This window comes from Aplysia californica, unplaced genomic scaffold, assembly GCF_000002075.1.
Source record: "Aplysia californica isolate F4 #8 unplaced genomic scaffold, AplCal3.0 scaffold00747, whole genome shotgun sequence".
Taxonomy (NCBI): Eukaryota; Metazoa; Mollusca; class Gastropoda; order Aplysiida; family Aplysiidae; genus Aplysia; species Aplysia californica.
Genome location: NW_004798017.1, coordinates 28,264 through 47,609, shown reverse-complemented (window position 1 = coordinate 47,609; position 19,346 = coordinate 28,264). Strand labels below are relative to the sequence as shown.

The 19,346-nt window shown below is 43.8% G+C and overlaps 1 protein-coding gene across 1 annotated transcript in view; it reads right to left on the bottom strand.

Annotated features, from left to right (window-relative positions):
• The window catches only part of LOC101845499 (keratin, type I cytoskeletal 9), a 26,053-nt gene extending 7,611 nt beyond the window's left edge, over nucleotides 1-18,442 (bottom strand). Inside the window, exons 1-4 of the mRNA XM_005109059.3 lie at nucleotides 17,921-18,442; nucleotides 17,190-17,489; nucleotides 13,669-16,034; nucleotides 267-397 (exon numbers count right to left, since the gene is read on the bottom strand). Coding sequence (XP_005109116.1) covers nucleotides 267-397; nucleotides 13,669-16,034; nucleotides 17,190-17,489; nucleotides 17,921-17,933 — 2,810 coding nt within the window. The 5' untranslated portion in view covers nucleotides 17,934-18,442. The remainder of the gene's footprint in view (nucleotides 1-266; nucleotides 398-13,668; nucleotides 16,035-17,189; nucleotides 17,490-17,920) is intronic.
• Between the last annotated feature and the right edge of the window lie 904 nt (nucleotides 18,443-19,346).

Genomic DNA, 19,346 nt, shown 5'->3' with positions numbered 1-19,346 from the left:
TTTAATGGGTATTAAAGTAAAGGTGTTGAGCCAAAAAACAAAATTTTGATAAAAATTCACAAACTTGCGGAAAAATGAAAGTTTCTTCACTGGGATTATTTTGACGAGAGCCTGATTCCACCACGCTGCCTCACATTTAATAAAGGAAGAGGAAGAACACAAGAGAACATACGTTCTACGTCACAGCTGAATCGCGAAGTGTGACATTAGATTCCTGGAGAAAATCGACCAATTAGAATAATGAGGTTTGAACCTGGTCCACTCACCCGTTGCCCCCAGCTCCCAGGTTGCGCACTTTCTTGGCATGGTTCTTCCCCTTGTAGTGCATGTCAGCCTGCACCTCCTGTTGGAAGGCCACTTTACACAGCTTGCAATACTCCTTCTCGCTGAGACCCGCCTGGCGATACACACACACAGACACATACATAGACACACACTGAGACGTATACACGGACACACACAGACAGACACATATATAGACACACACACACACACACACACACACAGACAGACATTGCCATTTTACACAGCTTGCAGTACTCCTCGTTGAGTCCCGTCTGCCGATGCACACACACAGACACATACATAGACACATACATAGACACACACACACAGACACATACATAGACACACACACACAGACACATACATAGACACACACACACTGACACAAACAGACATAGACACACATACATACATAGACACACACAAACACATACATAGACAACACACACACAAACACATACATAGACAACACACAGACACATATTCATGGACACACACAGACACATGCAGACAGACACATGATTAGACACACACACAGACACGTACATAGACACACACACACAGACACAGACATAGACACACACACACAGACACACATACATACATAGACACACACAAACACATACATAGACAACACACAGACACATACACATGGGGAAACACAGACACGTACATAGGCAGACAAACAGACAAGACATATATATATAATACATAGAAACATTCACAGACACACACAAAGAAAGATATACACAGACACACAGAGACACATACATAGACACACACACATACACTTACATAGATACATACAGACACAAACAGAGATACACACACAGATATGTACATAGATACATGCACAGACACATACATAGAAATACAAACAGACACATATATGCATAAGCACACACACACACACATACATACACTTATATAGATACATAGACACAAACAGAGATACACACACAGTAATGTACATAGATACATGCACAGACACAAACATAGACATACACAGACACACAATAGCCATACACATACATAAACAAACATACATACACAGACACACAATAGCCATACACATACATAGACAAACATACATACACAGACAGGCATATAAACAGACACACGCACAGACACATTAATATCTAGTAAGAAACTCACAGAGAGACACCAACATAGGCACATGACACAGACACGTACATTAACAAACAAACACACAGACACATAGGCGCGCACACACACACGCACAAACACACAAATAGACAACTATAGCTTACCAATCACTGTGCAATTGTGCCAAGGCAATACACTAGACCACAACACACTTGACACTTGTACCTAGACAATAAACTAGACTACATCACCCAACCCAACAGTTGTACTCTTTTTTTATTTTATTTTCTAGGCTCTACACTCCCAAACAGTTGTACCTAGACAATAAACTAGACTACAACACACCCAGCACTTGTACCTAGGCAATACACTAGACTACAACACCCAACAGTTGTACTCTAGACAAAAAACTACACTACAACAAACCCAAACATTTGTACCTAGACAATAAACTAGACTACATCACACCCAACCCAACAGTTGTATCATGACAATAAACTAGACTACAACACCCAACAGTTGTACTCTGGACAAAAAACTACACTACAACAAACCCAAACAGTTGTACCTAGACATTAAACTAGACTACAACACACCCAACAGTTGTACCTAGACAATAAAAACTAGACTACTACACACTCAAAGTTGTACCTTTTTTTTTATTTTCTAGATTCTACATACCCCAACAGTTGTACCTAGACAATAAACTAGACTACAACACACCCAACAGTTGTTCACTTTTACAGTTGTACCTAAACAATAAACTAGACTTCTAGGTTTACACACCTAACAGTTGTACCTATACAATAAACTAGACTACAACATCTGTCCCAACAGTTGTACTATGACAATAAACTAGACTAAAACTACAACAAACCCAAAAGGTGTACACTTTTACAGTTGTACCTAAACAATAAACTAGACTTCTAGGTTTACACAAATAATATTTGCACCTAGACAAAAAACTAGACTACAACACACCCAGAAGTTGTACCAAGACTACATGTACCACACACCCAGAAGTTGTACCAAGACTACATGTACCACACACCCAGAAGTTGTACCAAGACTACATGTACCACACACCCAGAAGTTGTACCAAGACTACATGTACCACACACCCAGAAGTTGTACCAAGACTACATGTACCACACACCCAGAAGTTGTACCAGGACTACATGTACCACACACCCAGAAGTTGTACCAAGACTACAACAACACACCCAGAAGTTGTACCAAGACTACATGTACCACACACCCTCACCTCACCACCAGATATACTGTGCAGCTGTATCAACCAGTACTTCCCAACAGACAAGAAGAAAGGACAACTAACTCCATGGCGGACTCCAGGGATAGTGGCCCGCAGGGCGTTAAAGAACCGAAATCCCCAAAAGAAATTGAAAAAAAAAATGTGAGGCAGCGTGGTGGAATCAAGCTCTCGTCAATTTTTGGACATGTTGAGTTATAGGTTTTATCTTAAGGCTTGTTCATTTGTCTTTATTTGGATTAAGAAAATATCCATTTATCTTGAGTACAAGTCGAGATATTTGCGAAAGAAGGAGGTGGGGGTTACTTGTTTTCAGAGGTAAAATTAGTGAGCAAATGGCCGCCAAAGAATAGTTATTTCCTCAGCTTAAGAGTACGTTGTAACTGAAAATTTACATTTTTTGTGCCTTTAATCAACGTTTTTCAGAAAAATCCACACAGAAAAGAGTTCTTTAATGGGCATGTAAGGTGATGAGCCAAAAAACAAAAATTTGATAAAAATTCACAAACCTGTGGAAAAATGCAAGTTTCTTCACTTTGATTATTTTGACGAGAGCCTGTATCCACCACGCTGCCTCACATATATGTATTCAGGAGAAAAATACTGTAAGGTAGATATTTTTACACCCTGATCAATACAATTTAGATCATTTAGGAGATGAACGCCCGAGCCTGCCTGTCAGGGCCAGCCCAGGCGGAGAAGGATACAACATCCCAGCAGAAAGACCTGAGAAACTCTATAAAAATTTCTCCCCACCCGCGAATCGAACTCGAATGTGTCTCCTGTGTGCGCCAGCGACGTGCCTAACCACAGACACCATTTAGGAACAAATCCGGGAACATCACTCTTGGCGATACGATCACTGGTAGCGTTCTCCTGCAGTGCCAGCTTGAGAAAATAGATTTTCATCTACGCCTCGATACTCCGAAGCGTGGAGTCACCAACTGCACACCTACTACACACTTCCCCACAACTTAGGGACTGCCCAACACACCTACACACACCTCATCACAACTCAGGAACTGCCCAATACACTTACTACACATCCAATACACATTTCCCCACAACTTAGGGCCTTCCGATACACCAACTACACGCTACTGCACACTTCCCCACAATTTTGGGACTGCCCAAAACACCTACTACACACCTTAGGGACTGCCCAACACACCTACTACACACCTTAGGGACTGCCCAACACACCTACTACACACCTTAGGGACTGCCCAACACACCTACTACACACCTTAGGGACTCTTTCGTGACACAGGGAGACAGAAGGAGCAAAGACAAAGTGGCTCAGGCTGATTGTAGAAGCTTTATGCCCTCACCTCATCGACACAACTTAGAACATTTCCAGTACGCCTTTTATTGCACGATGCCTCTTGGCGTTCATATATCAAGATTGTCACACGGTGGAGTCCGCTTAATCCGAAATCTACAGGAGTGCCGAGTTTGCTTCTGTGTAGGCCGCGTGTCCACCAAAGCAGAAACGACCCGATTTTTTAATGTGTGTCTGGAGGAGGCAATTCGGTCTGTTTGTTTCCAGCAGGCGTGAATAGGTCAAAGGTAAGGGAACGCAAGGGGGGAGAAACAGAACATAATTAAAAAACAAACCATTATTATAATTATTAATATATGCATTTAAACCAGTGGTTTACTCGCAGACTTTACTAATTTTGAAGTGAGACTCTGATTACGAATATGACATTATTACATCTTTCACTGAACTTCTTAAAATGAGATTTTTTTAAAAGCTCTGGCTCGGCTATGATTGATGAGTCATCACAGGACGCGACAAAAAACGTTGCACGCGGCATTCCAACCGAACCGTCTCGTCGTAAAGGAATTGTGTCATTTTGGTGGATACACCCAATAGGAATTCTCACGTGACTGATCTAAATCGCTCAGAGCTTATACTAGTGTGAGACAGAGTGCTATATAAAAGCAATTTATCATGATTATTATTAACATTATTATTATTTTAAAAGTCGATGCTCTATTTCAAGCATCGACTTGACGAGAGACGGACGACTGTTGGAGGGTCAGTTTCCGGTTTGGTGGACGCGTGGGCTTTGTCGTGTTCCTGGTTCACACACAAAAAAAGAGACTGCTCAAACAGCGATGATTGTCAAAAGTGTAGAGTTAGGAACACCACGCTTGCGGCAAATTTCACTTTTTGACAGTCTTTCTCAGGCCCATGATGGACATACGCACGTTCTCGTGTCTCTTTGTTCTGTGTTGCTACATGTATCTTGAAGCACATGAGACTCGGATGATTTGCGTTACTTGAAGGTTACTAGTGAAGATTTAGACAATATCGCCCTCGAAATTCTTTTTGGTTTAAAAGCAGAAGCATTTCGGCTAATTGATAGTTTTCTTACAAGAAAAAAACCAACAAGGCTTCAGGGTTTTTTTCTCTCGGTTTACCGGTTTTCGGATTAAGCGTGTTCTGTTTACATGGACTCCACTGTATTTCTCTTCAGGGATGGAACCAGCTTTTAAATAGAACGCCCAAACACGGGACAAGAGAGAAACTGTGTGGATGAGTCAAAGAAGTTATACAGTACAAGAGCTCGTGGCAGTGACATCACCCAAGTAAATGGACGGGGCTGTACGCGCCCACTCTGGGATGCTGAGCGTTGAGCGCAAGAACCAATACAGACCGACGGATAGATGAGTACTTTTCGAGACTCACGTGGCGACGCCTAATACGGGGTGCCCACTACGGCTGGATCAGGTCGGCCGCCTAAAACTGAAAACAAACACGTCTCTTTTTGAGGCGACCAAGTCGGGCTATCGGCGACCGATCCCATCCGTAGTGGGCGCCCCGTATAACTGTCTCAGGAGGAAATCTACAAAGTACAAGCTTGCACTGAATTATGGGGACAGGGTGGTGTTTGATATACCTACTAGAGGTAGTGGGGGCTCAAATTGTTCATGCAAATGGGGGTGCGCCGGCCATGCCGCTGAGGGCAAGACCTCTTCCTTGTCCGACACGTGTGACGTCACTGCCACGATCTCTAGTACACAACATCTAAGAAAAAAAGAGGGCCCACTTAAAGGGCAATAACTTAGTAATCTCTTCACTAATTTCGACAACACTTCGGAAAAACACAAAATTCAGTCAGAGGGACATCACGTTCGTAAATAGGAAGAAAATCAAATTGATGTGTTTGAGAAATATCAAGGTATAAAAATTTCCACCAAAATTGGGTCAAACGCAAAATTTTACTTCTTAAAAGCTTTCAGCTACAGGGGCGTAATCGTACGTTCTGATTTCAGGACAAGAGCAGTAAAACCACGACAGTCACATCAGATGGATATCTCAACGTGCAGACAAAGTTTTGTAGAAGTTTGAGGAGGTGTTATGATAAAGAGACCCACCCTGGTTCCAGTGGGAAGGGGCCACAACCCACACGCCAAGTTTCACTAAATTTAGGTGGAAATGTAAAAAACTTGATATTTTTCTAACATGTTAGTTGATTTTTTTTCATCTTACTGAAAAATGTTAAGTCCCTCTGGTTGAATTTTATTTCTTCGAAGTTTTGTTGAAATTGGCCCCAAGATTACAGAGCTGCTGCCCTTAACAAGGGTCCTCTTCTTAGACACCCGGTATTATATATTATAAGGTAACCTCTTTCGGGTGAGAGCAACAGGAGAGAACTCAATATAGTAAGGTTTGCGCAACACAAAATCCTGCCCATGTATAACATTCATTCCCACCATCATGTGCCCCCCCCTCCCCCCCCCCCCGACCCCAATTAATTTCCAAGAAAAATTACACTCAACACCATTCAAGTCAAAGTTCCAGGACAAGACGATACCTGAGTGGGTGGGAGGAAATACAGCAGGCGGCATCCTGTGCGCGGCGCAAACCAAACAAAACGCTCGGTTAGAAACAATTCATTTCGACATAATTTGTAAATACCATCATAAAGTCCAGAAACCAGAACGGAACAGTCGGTTAGAAGCAATTCTGCCGCCCAGAGGCAGAGCGACCTAACCGGACATTTGTTTGCGGGGCGACATGGTGGAATCAGGCGCTCGTCAAAATTCTGCGTAGGTGGAGCTATTGGTATCATCTTATAACTGGTGCCCATTTGAGGATCGGTTCAGTTCGGTTTCTGGTGGCTTCAGTGCACACTATAAATAGATCAACTACCCACACCGATCTACCACGGCGAGCGGCCTTGAAAACAAAAGCGCTTGTTTTTGAAGGTCATCATCAGTTCAGTCGGGAACAATCCGGCGAACCCGAAACTGACAAAACCAAACTGAATCAAACCGACAAAACCAAACTGAATCAAACCGATTATGTCAATGGGCACAGCATACAACCGCCTATGCATTAGTCTTGCTTTTGATGAAAGAAAAACCCATCTATCGAGACCTTTGTGATTGAATGAGGGAGGAGGGGGTTGCTCGGTGTCTGGGGGGTAAAATTAGCGACAAAATGTCTGCCAAATTTCGGTGCCTCCCAAAGCTTGAGTGTCCTTGAAAACTGCAAATGTACACATTTGTGCCATTCATCAACGTTATTTCAGTAAAATCCACACAACATTTTGTTTTTAAACGGACATACAAGGAGTTGAGCAAATATAACCCAACAACTTTCAAATGATAAAAAATTGCCCAATGGATAGAAAAATATCGGCCTGTTCAAAAATAAACATTTTGATGAACGCCTGATTTCACCACGATGCCACACTTTTCATGATTATGAGAAAAACGTGAAAAATATTTAGACGTTTACTTTTGACATTAGTCACTTACTGGCTTTGGAAAACTACAATTTCAGATGAGGGTACGTCGTTCTGTCTTTGACATTAAAATGATGTAGATGTAGACGAGGCTAGTGTAACAAACCACTAACCCACCCCCCAAAAAAACCCACCAAACAACAACAACAAAACAAAACCCAAACAAACAAACAAAAACCCTCAATAGTGTCGGATAAGTCGCTCTGCCTCGGCACGGTAGAATTCATTCCTTACATTTTTTAAAAGGCAAATAGTCCAGAAAACAAATGCTGCTGGTTCCATCCATGGAGATAACAAATCAGTACCCCATTAGGCCCCACCGAAATGAAGGCGTGTTCAACCTAGGTAAGAGTTGATTATCTAAAATCACCCTATATAAAACTCCCTGATAAAGTCACCCCATACATGACTACCTCATAACGTCATCCTACATAGGACTTATAAAATCACCCTATACAGAGCTCCCTTATAAAGTCACCCCATACATGACAACCTCATAACGTCACCCTACATAGGACTTATAAAATCACCCTATATAGAGCTCCCTTATAAAGTCATCCTACATAGGACTTATAAAATCACCCTATATAGAGCTCCCTCATAACGTCACCCTACATAGGACTTATAAAATCACCCTATATAGAGCTCCCTCATAACGTCACCCTACATAGGACTTATAAAATCACTCTATATAGAGCTCACTTATAAAGTAACCCCATATAGGACTCCCTTAAAAAGTCATCTTATGTAAGGCTATCTTATAAAATCACCCTAAATAGGATTCTCTTTCAAAGTCATCTTATGTAAGGCTCCCTTATAAAGTCACCCTATACAGTACTCCCTTATAAAATCACCATATATAGGATTGCGTTACAAAGTCACCCTATATAGGACTCCCTTATAAAATCACCCTATATAGGACTCATTACAAAGTCACCTTACAAAAGACTCCCTTATAAAGGCATCCTATATATACGACTCTCTTATAAAATCACCATATGTAGGATTCCGTTAGAAAGTGCCCCTACCCTATGTATGACCTTATAAAGTCATCCTGTATAGGACTCACTTATAAAATCATCCCATACAGGACGTCCTTAAAAAATCATCCTATGTAGTCACCCTATGTAGGATTCCCTTATAAAGTCACCCCAAAAAGGACTCTATTAAATTATAAAGTTATCCTTTTTAGAATTCTCTTACAAAATCCCTAAACAGGGCTCTTATTAAGTCATCTTATATATAGAATTCTCAAAATTACTCTTTAAAGGACGGTTATAATGTCACCCTATATAGGGTTCTCACATAAAATCACCCAGTGAAGGACTTTGTTATAGATTTCTTTCTATTAGTTAGACGTCTGGTAATTTGAAATGTCATTTTGTGAAATAAAATGCCACATTGTAACTTCAAACGGACAGGTGGCATGCGATTTTCAGTTTAAAACATGACACCGTTTAAAAATTCAAAAATCACATCCAAACTTTTTTTTTTGAGTAGAAGTTTTATGGTGCTCGCAACTGCATAAGGTCATACGAGCATCCAAACTTCAAATTTTAATATTCCCTATCTCTGTCTGATCTCTTAACGCTTCTTTCACAAGGACAACATATATTGAAGCTCATGTTGAAAGACAAACTGAGGGACAATCTAGAGATCCAGACTATTGAAAGTTTGCCACGTTGGCATAATACAAGTACAGTATTAAAAAATTATTCAATAAATTCAAAAAGACAAAGAACGTCTTTATGAATCATAATTTATATTTGAGGTTACTACATGACTTTTGAATTTGCAATGTGACATTTGAAAATACTAGGCCTGTATTTAATCGAACAACAAAAAAACCCACTACAAAGTCACCCTATATTGGATTAAAAAAAAAAATAAAGTCACCCTATATAGGACTCCATTATAAAGTCACCTTACATTTGATTTTCTTGTAAAGTCACCCTATGAAGGGCTCTGTTACAATGTCACCCTATATAGGACTCCATTATAAAGTCACCCTACAAAGGATTTTCATATAAAGTCACCCTGTGAAGGGCTCTGTTACAATGTCATCCTATATAGGGCTCCATTATAAAGTCACCCTACATAGGATTTTTTTTCTAAAGTCACCCTATGCAGGGCTCTGAGTCTGTTCTAATGTCACCCTACATAGGAATCCATTATAAAGTCACCCTATATAGGATTTTCTTATAAAGTCACCCTATACTGGACACCATGTTCTTTCTTGCTCTTTCCAAAACAACAATAAAAACAATACATAACTGACAGAAAAAACAGTTTTGTTTTTATTTCTGTAAAAAGGATAATCTGTGAGTGCAAGGGATATTGCCAGACTGGCTAGCCAAATAGGACACTGGGGCAGAAAACAACAGGAGAATGGGACCACTCCAGAAAATTTTCCCCACCATTAACTTAACAAAATGACAAAAGTAGATTTTGATCATTTCTGTGCCTTGCTTTCAGCTAAAGACCCCTTCCCCTAAAAAAAACAAAAACAAAACAAAAAACAAAACAAAAAACAAACAGAAACATAATTTAAAAATAAAAACCAACTGAGATGAAAAACGTTCTAAACTTCCACACAATTAAAATATGTATTGTCCCTGCGGCAAGAAAAACTAGCGACAAGTGACATTCGTCCTCCAACATCTGCTTAGGGTGGATAGATATTATTCTTTGCAAACACCACGACCCTGAGACCAAGAACACTTCTGTAAACCAACTCAAAACGAACTAAAAAAAAAAAGAGAAAAAAAAAGCCACTTACTTTATAGACCGTTGCCAACAATATAAAGTAACAAAAACAACACTTTGGACCAAACCACAAAGAGTATCAATAGCAAGGAAGTTTTCCTAACAAGAGTTTAAATAAAGAAACTATTTCTACTAACGAAACATACAACTGTATACATTGTCACGTTTTTTCCCACAACTATCAAATCCCTTCTCTTCGCTATATAGATCTAGATACGACCTCCCCCCACTCCTTATCTAAACTTTCTGAGAATTCTGCAACCTTCCAGACTTGTCGGAGAGAAGGCTGCTTAGGTGCACAAAACGATAGCAACGGGAACACAAAACGAAGCAGTCACCAGTGAACCTTAAAGTTAAAGTGAACACCCTCCTACACTAGACAAGTTACTTTTCTGGAAAAATCAGTGAACTTTGACCCCCACTAAGATATCGATGTAACAGTAAACTGCTTCAGCAACAATAATAAATAAACACTAACAAACTCAGTGTTCTCTCTATTTCTTCTATCATTTAACCCTATCCCTACGTCGTGTTTTACTCTCGTATCCATACCATATGACGCGGGGAACTCTGTGTGACCACTTTCCTAAGAGGAAATTTACTCGTTAATCGGATCCATACGCTTTGCATAACAGTCTGTCAAAATGATTTTTTGAGAAATACTGAAAGTTTTATCTTCGTACTAGAAGTATTCTAAAATGTGAAGAATACAACCCCGGGGGTAAAAAAATGACACCAGGGTGTACGGATAGGGTTAAACATTCTGTTTTGTTTGCCTAACCCTAACTAAAGCGTCACCTGATAGAAAAAAGGCAGGGGTAAAAAAACAACAACAAAAAAACAAACTACAGACACAAAGAAAATGGAAAAGCCTCTAAGATAAGACAGCTACTTTGGTGAACAGAATGAGTGGCAGCAGTATCATGAGCTAGCTACATAGAGCAGAATATCTGTCAGTGAACCAGACCCCCCTCCCAAACAAGACAAGTTAGTCTAGCACGCACATAGATAGCCAAAGTTTTAGTAGAGGTTTTACGGCGCTCACAACTGCAAAAGGTCATACGAGCGCCAGCACATAGATAAATATGTATATATAGCGAAAGTACAGAGAGCGAAAAAATTCTCAGGCCCTAAATTCTTTCATAAACACGTGTATCCTTTGGATTTCAAACACGTCGTACATTGTGACATAGTGAAACTCGTACATATTATGAAAAATTTCTGCATCCGTTGATTTCGCTACCATGCGTGCTAGACTATCTTTCTTTGTACAGAATGATGCAACTGACCTGCCCCTGGGGATGGGGGATGAGGAGCCCAGGGGTGGGTCGGGGGTCGGGGGTCGGAGATGAGGACCGCAAATCCAGAGATGAAATCAAGCAGTGAATGGCGGGACCACAAATAGAACATATCACAAGGTCATCAAATGAGATTCCAAAAACTTTCCCTTTTCTCGCCGAGAATTTTTTGATCCACTGGTCAATGTGGAACACATACTCTCTAGATCAATTTTTGCTGTCAGGATACCAAAGGCAGACTGTATGTGTATGTTACATGTCTAACTCATCCAGGACGTAATTTTTCGCTGCAATTGAAACCATTTGGACATATCTTATTTGTATCCCCGCAAATCAGTAAGAGCAAAATGTTTTATAAAGCCAAATTTTGTTTCAGAAACTTTCCTCTCGCATTTTTGGTATTCATCGATGTTACAAAAACAATACAATACAATGCAAAAATCGACATATGAGCGCAAGATTCCGTCATAAGTGAGGCATCGTGGTGAAATCAGGCGCTTGTCAAAATTATGAAATTGAAGAGACCAGCCTATTTCAATCTATTTGGCAATTCTTATTGAATTTTTGGCTGAAAACCTTGTATGTCCATTTAAAAACACATTGCTGAGTGGATTTTATTGAAAAGAGTTTATTAAAGGCATGCAAATTGTAAATTTACAGTTTCCAAAAGCTCTCAAGCTTTGGAAATCACTAAACTTTGGTGGCCATTTTCTCATTAATTTTGCCTCTGAAACCAAACGACCCCAACCTCCTTCAATCCAAAATATCTCGACTTCTATTCAAGATAGACGCGAATTTTTTTCATCAAAAGACAGACAAATGAACAAGCTTTACGATGGTACCAATAACTCCATATGGCCAAAAATTGACGAGCGCCTGATTCCACCACTTTGTGACACATATCTCACTTTTCAAAATGCCGTATTTTGCGGAGTGTTACACTAAGAAATGAAGAAAAAAACAAAAACAAAAAACCCCCCCCCAAAAACCCAGGTCATATTGGCGATATTCCTATACGTGACCCCCCACCCCACCCCCAAAGTTACTGATACGTCTGCAATACGTCCAGAAAGAGTTAAACCATACAAAATTAGTACTGCCCATTTATGAAACATACGAATGAAACGTTTGTTTGACTAAACAAAAACGAGGCTTCCGTTGTTGAGACAGAAACTGAAACTGTAGTAGTAAGCTTTCTCCAAGAGAGATTGGGAGAAAATTTACATTTCTTTTTCTTTTCCGGATGTGAAATTTCTCTTTCACATTCTAGCATGCACATGTACAATTTTTTACAATAAAACAACACCCACGCTGGATTTCATTGGTCAGCAATTTTTTTGTCTTCAGCATCGAGAGACTCGGTTTTGGGGAATTTCTCGTTTCCCTTAACGATTGAATCTCATTTAATGATGGGTTTACCTAATAAGTCAGAGTTGAAAGGTCATTTCTATTCTGCCAAGTAGCAGCAAAATCACAATCAATAGCCTACGTATATCCGGGGTCTCTGGTCAGAGTGCCATGCGTTGAAACACGCTCGGCTGTCGTCATGTTCAAGCTCCCATAAACTAGTTCCCACTCCACACACGCCCTGAGCTGACTTGTTTGTCTGATTTCCTAATTTTGTGAGTGTCTGATTTAAAGAGCTATCTAAGTTGAGCTGGTCACATTTAGCAAACTGACCATAACAGAACTGTTTTATCCCTTTGGGAGAGCTGTCAATTGAGATAACTACACCAGGGTTGGTGAATAGACTGACTGATCTAAGTCATCGGCTGACTCATGACTGATATAAAAGTCATAAGGTAACCTATGACTGATATAAGAAGTCATTAGCTGACCTGTGACTGATGTAAGTCATCGGCTGACTCATGACAGATCTAAATCATTAGCTGTCTCAAGACAAATCTAAGTCATCGGCTGACTCATGACAGATCAAAGTCATTAGGTAATCTGTGGCTGATCGAAGTCATAAGCTGACCTTTGGCTGATTCAAGTCATCGGCTGACTCACCAAATTGATTGATCTAAGTCATTGGTTGACTCGTGACTGGCTTAAATAATCGCCTGACTTTGCAAATTGACTGATCCAAGTCAACGACTGACCCGATAAATAAACTGACCGATACAATGACCTTTCAACCCTGACCTGATGGCCTCCGTGAGGCAGCGCTGTGAATTACCGTCGCATCCACAACTTGCGTTGTCTCTTTCTCTCCGTTCTCTCCCTCCGCCTTCTTTTTCTTTTCCTCCTCCTTCCCTCCTGACTCTGCTGCGCCGTCTGCGGTTGTGGCCAGGTTGTAGCCGGCCGAGCGCCCATTGGTCTGCACAAAGTTGCGTAGCTTCTTCATGTGATTCTTGCCATTGTAGTGCATGGCTGCCATGTGGGGACCCACGATCCGCACACTGCACAGGCGGCAGACGTAGTCGCCCGTGATGGTCTTGAGCAGGTCCCGCAACTCCTGCGACATCTCCAGGTCCTTGCTGGGGTCCTGGGTTGCGACCTTGACCTCGTGCTCCGGGTTGATGATCACGATGGACTCCCGGATTTTCTGCTGTATCTCCTCCTCCCGTGCCACCTCCTCAGGGGTTTGCGGCGGTTTTGAGGGCGGCGCAGCTTTCACCGCCTCTTCCGCAGCCTTCCTCCTCAACTCCTCCGACGCCTGCTTCACCGCCTCCTCCGCGGACTTCCGTTCCTCCTCCTCCTTCTTCTTTTTTTCCTCTTCCGCTTTCTTCCTCTCCTCCTCCTCTTTCTTCAGCTCCGCCTCCGTCTTCTTCCTCTCCACCTTGGGCTTGACCTCCACCTCGTTCAACAGCCGATCCTGTGGCCGTGACGGAGCTTTCACTGCTGCTGCCGCTGTCGCGTTTGCCCCTCCCCTCGCCTTCCTCTCCTCCTCGGTACCCAGCCGGCCAAACACAGAGCCACCAGTTTCCTGCTTGGGCCGAATCTTGTCCCTAGCATCGAACCCCGACCCTTGACCGCCAAACTTGTTGGCACCGCCCCCTCTCGATGTTGCGTTAGCCCCGCCCCCTCTCGATGTTGCGTTAGCACCGCCCCCTCTCGACGACATGTTGGCCCCGCCCCCTCTCGGCGACGCATTAGCCCCGCCCCCTCGCCCACGAGCCATGCCCCTTGAGGAGATATTGGTGGAGTAGGCTGCCTCGTGGGGCCCTGAATCCTGGCCACCGCGCCTGCCCACCCACCCACCAGAGTTACCTCCCCCTCCATACTCCTGCCTCACGTCACGACCTCTGCCTCCTCCCCTCTGACCCCCGAGCTCAGGAGGCCCATCCCGGCCACCTCTACCACTGCCGTACCCAGCACCTCTAAACTCGGAGGAACCGAATCCTCCCCTCCCACCGAACCCCTTGCCATCGCTGGACCCACCTTTCGCGCCGGGAGCCTTGCTGTAGCCCCCCTGAGCCCCGGCGTAGCCCCCCCTGCCACCTGGCTGTCTGTAGCCCCCTGCACCGCCTCTATTCCCTCCTCCAAAAGAGTCGCCATGAGACGACTGACTAGACCCCTCACTCCTGAACCTCGTATCCGAGCCACCGCCATAGCCAGCCTCTGCACGGCCACCGTACGAACTACCACCATACGTCCTACCTCCCCGACCCCCTCTCTGCCCCCCAACTCCTTCATTACCTCCTCGACCCGCTCCCCTCCCTCCTCTGCCCCCCCTGAAGAAATCCGACCCGCCACCTCCCCCCATCGAGCGGCCGCCCTCCCCATTCCTATATCCACCGTCTCTCTGCACCTCTGCGCCCTTACTATTGCCACTTTGGCCACTGCCGGACCCGCTATAACCTCCATACCCTTGACCTCCGCCCACTCCTGATCCTGTGACCTTGAACTGTGACCTCTGTTGCCCCTCCGTGTAGCCCCCGCCGCCCCCTCCCCTCCGCGTGGCTGGGCCGGAATAACCGCCAAACTCCTTCCCGTAGCCGCCCGAATCTACCACAGGGGGTGCGGCCTGCCACGTTGGCCGCTGATACTCCGTCTTCTGAGCATAGCCCTGGCCATCACCTCCACCCGAGGCGTAGTAGTCGTGCGAGTACGTCTGCTGGTCGCTATAAATAGCCGCGGGGGGCTCGGCGGGTGGGGCGGGATACTCACTCACAGACGCCCAAGTCCCAACCCCACCTCCCGCCGGGGCGGCAGAATAGCTGGCTTTGCTCTGATAGGCCGGGTAGGATGCGCTCGAGCTGCTCTGGTCGTAACCTTGAGCATACGTAGACGTGTCCTGAGTGTACGAGGACTGGGACGTGCCGTACGCCTCACTCTGGTAGCTGTAGCCCGCGTCGTACGAACCGGCCGGTGGTTTCTGCGGGTCTGCCGAGTACGGGGCCGCATGGCTCTGGTAGGCCTGGGTGACGGGGGCAGGGGCGGAGGGGGGTGGTGGGTCATACACTGGGGGGGCGGGGGGCTGGCTGTAGGCCGAAGCCGTGCGGTCAGCGTAGCCCGCGGGCGTGCTGGTGTAGGCACTGACCACCGCAGGAGTCTCCAGGTAGCCAGAGCTGGCGGTGTTGTAGACAGGGGCTGCCGAACCTGGGCATGGGGAACAGTGGTGGGGTCAGGACACAGAAGTAGGACATATGGTCGCTTTTAAGCACAAGGGGGCTATCCCGAAAAACGCTGTTTTGAGAAAATCGAAGGTAAAGTTTTTGGACCCTTGTTCAGTTTCTTTAAGATACAAAGAGAGTTTTCTCTATAACCAAACCAATACACACACCCACTTTTGGTGTAGGTCAAGATTTCTGGCAACCCTCGAAATCTGGGTTAGCCCGCTTGTCCTTAAAAGCGACCATATAATAATGTAACGTCAAGACATAGAAGTAGGGCATGATGACAATGGACATTTCATGTCAGGACACAGAGGTAGGACATATATATAATAATGTAGGGTCAGGATATAGAGGTAGGGCATTTACTTTTAGTTTTAGAAAGAATTTTATGGCACTTGCAACACGACCAGGTCAGATATCTGTTGAAGATTGAAGCTGTTACAAGAGAGAGTAACATAAAAAGAAAAGAAGGAAAGAAAGGACAAGAAGAGCGATATGATAGCTGTTTTATAGGAAAACAGGAACGAACCACATTGGAGCACCTGCCAGCCACCCACCCACTTATACAGAGTAAAGAGAATCACATCCATATAAAATGGTGGGTTATTTCTGCAAGGAATAGAATAAGCTGGACAAACAGACAGACACAACAGACAGAAAGAAAGGAAATAGCATCTCTAGCAGTGACACCCCTCAACAACCTACACACATGAGATAGAAGCAACAGACAGAAGGAAAAGAAATTATAAGACTTCTTTAGCAGTGACACCCTCCAGCTACCTGCAGAGAGCTACCGAAACATGGGATGCTGTGGCGGATAAAAAAAAGGGCCAATTCCATAACTGGGAGAACCAAGTAACGAACTCATTTTGTCAGCACACCTCCCATTTCGTATTTCACGCCTGAATCATCGACTCAGCTGTACTCACCGATAGGCTCTGTGTGTACTGGTCCTGCCAAGTAACTCATTTTGTCAGCCCACCTGCCATTTCATATTTCACAACTGAATCATCGACTCCCTGTACTGTACTCACCGATAGGCTGCAAGTACTGGTCCGGCCAAGTAACTCATTTAATCAGCACATCTCCCATTTCGTATTTCACGCCTGAATCATTGACTCAACTGTACCGTACTCACCGATAGTCTGCGTGTACTGGTCCGGCTGCGAGTAGCTGTAGTCGTACTGAGGGTGGCTGGTGACCGCCTCGGTGTACTGGCCGCTGTGAGTCTCCGGGGGCCCGTACTGGCCGTCCGGTGGCAAGTACTGATTGCTGTGAGCCTCCGGTGGCGCATACTGGCTGTCCGGCGGAGCGTACTGGCTGTCCGGCGGTGCGTACTGACTGGCGTCTGGAGGCGCGTACTGGCCGCTGTCTGGCGGGGCGTACTGTGGACCGCTGTATGCCTGGGCTGAGCCACTGTACGAGGAGTACTGGTAATCTGTGAGTACAGTCACAGAAACACATTGTTTTGAGTACATAGATGCATATCGTTCTGAGTACACACAGAAACACATAGCTTTGAGAACATACAGATACATAGTTTTGAGTATACAGATACACATTACTGTGAGTACACACATGGGGGGGCTGAATTTTACCATAATTTGATATTTTGTGGTTAAGTTGCATCCCTGTTCTTTGTGTTACCTTTTTGGTCATCAAGACTTCTGGATTTCTTCTCTGGATGTAAACGAATGGAACGTGGACTTTTGGACTTTAACAAACGGAAAGTCTACAAGATCACCACACTTTCTAGTCTAGTCTAGGCAAGATCAAAACTAGATCTAGTAGAAGGGAGAGAATGCACACATGCACAAGTAGGCCTAATCCTTTAATTCTTTGACATCATGGAGAAGAACGATTACTTACCAGGGTATGACATGTTAACTGGTGACTGTGGAGTGTTGGAAGTCTTGCAGAATCTCCCCCAAGAAAGTTACAACCAACTGGAAGTCAGGTCTACTATAAGAACATGAAGTTCGTTGTAAGTGGTAGGTCTTCTTGATTTACTGGCCTTGGCCTTGAGCAGGCAACAAAATATAATTAGATGATTTAGATCTAGATTTTCTAGATCTAAGTGTAATGTCCTTCCGTCTTGCTCGAGAGTTGGTGTGTATGATTTTCCGAGGAGTGATGATGCCTCGCGCTCGAGGTAGCTTGAAATTCAAGTCTCCCTGATGCATACGACAGAGAAACAAAATATATGTCAATTCAGTACGCACGTCATTCTCGATCAACTGACTAAGATAGTCCTACACTCTTCTGCCACCGTGCAACTAAAAGAAAAAAAGGGGAAAAAAACACTCGATCTACCACTCAGCAAGCCTTTTAGTTTGGTTGGCCAGGCCTAGTGAGTGTATTATGGTCCGGCATCCAGATTTTTATCCTCTCTCAGTCAGAGCTCTCGCTTCCTGTTTGGCTGACAACTTTTTCCAGCTATTTTTCTCAATGTCGTTCGATGGTAAAGTTAGATATCGTTCAAGGACATCGGTAAAACTACTGAAATTTTATGGTTCGATCCACCCCGGAAAGTCAAAAGTCCTAAGGATAGATGCTTTACGAAAGGAGCAGGTCACAATAGAGGGAAATACACTAGCAGACGTCGGATCTTTCTATGCTTATCTTGGGAGTATAATTGACAGGCGAGGGAGGAACAGGTTCTGAAATGAAGTCCCGCATCGGAAAGACACAGACTGCATTAATAGCCATGAATAAGATTTGGGGACCATGGAAATCTCACTACGAACAAAGCTGAGGATTTTGAACTCAAAGGTGAAGACAGTCTAATTGTTGTATTGATGTGAGACATGGAACGCACCTCAGACTTCAACAATAAATAGGATTCACTTTTTCTTGAACAAGTGTCTAAAAAGAAGTTACTAGGATCACGTACCAACGAGGACGTATTAAGAAGAACGAGACAGAACTGAGTCAGAGATGAGGTGGGAAGAAGGTGTTGGCGATGGATTAATGGACACTCTCAGGAAGTCAAGTAGCTGCATAACAATTAGGAAGTGTTAGATTGGAACCCACAACTATAAAAGATCAAGGGGAAGACCACGTCACGGAACCTGGAGAAGAGTCATGGAAATGAATGTACAGAAAAGTGGGAAGACATGGAGTGACATCAAGCCCCTAGCCTAGGATAGGGAAAGTGGAAAGTGTTTGTTCGTGGGCTATGTCCTGATCCAGGCGGTGAAAAAGGCAATGATGATGATGATTTCTTTTTAAAGTTATAGAAGAGGAGGTGGTGCAATCGGGGGGTGGGGTTGAAAGTTGGTGGAGGTGGTAGGGA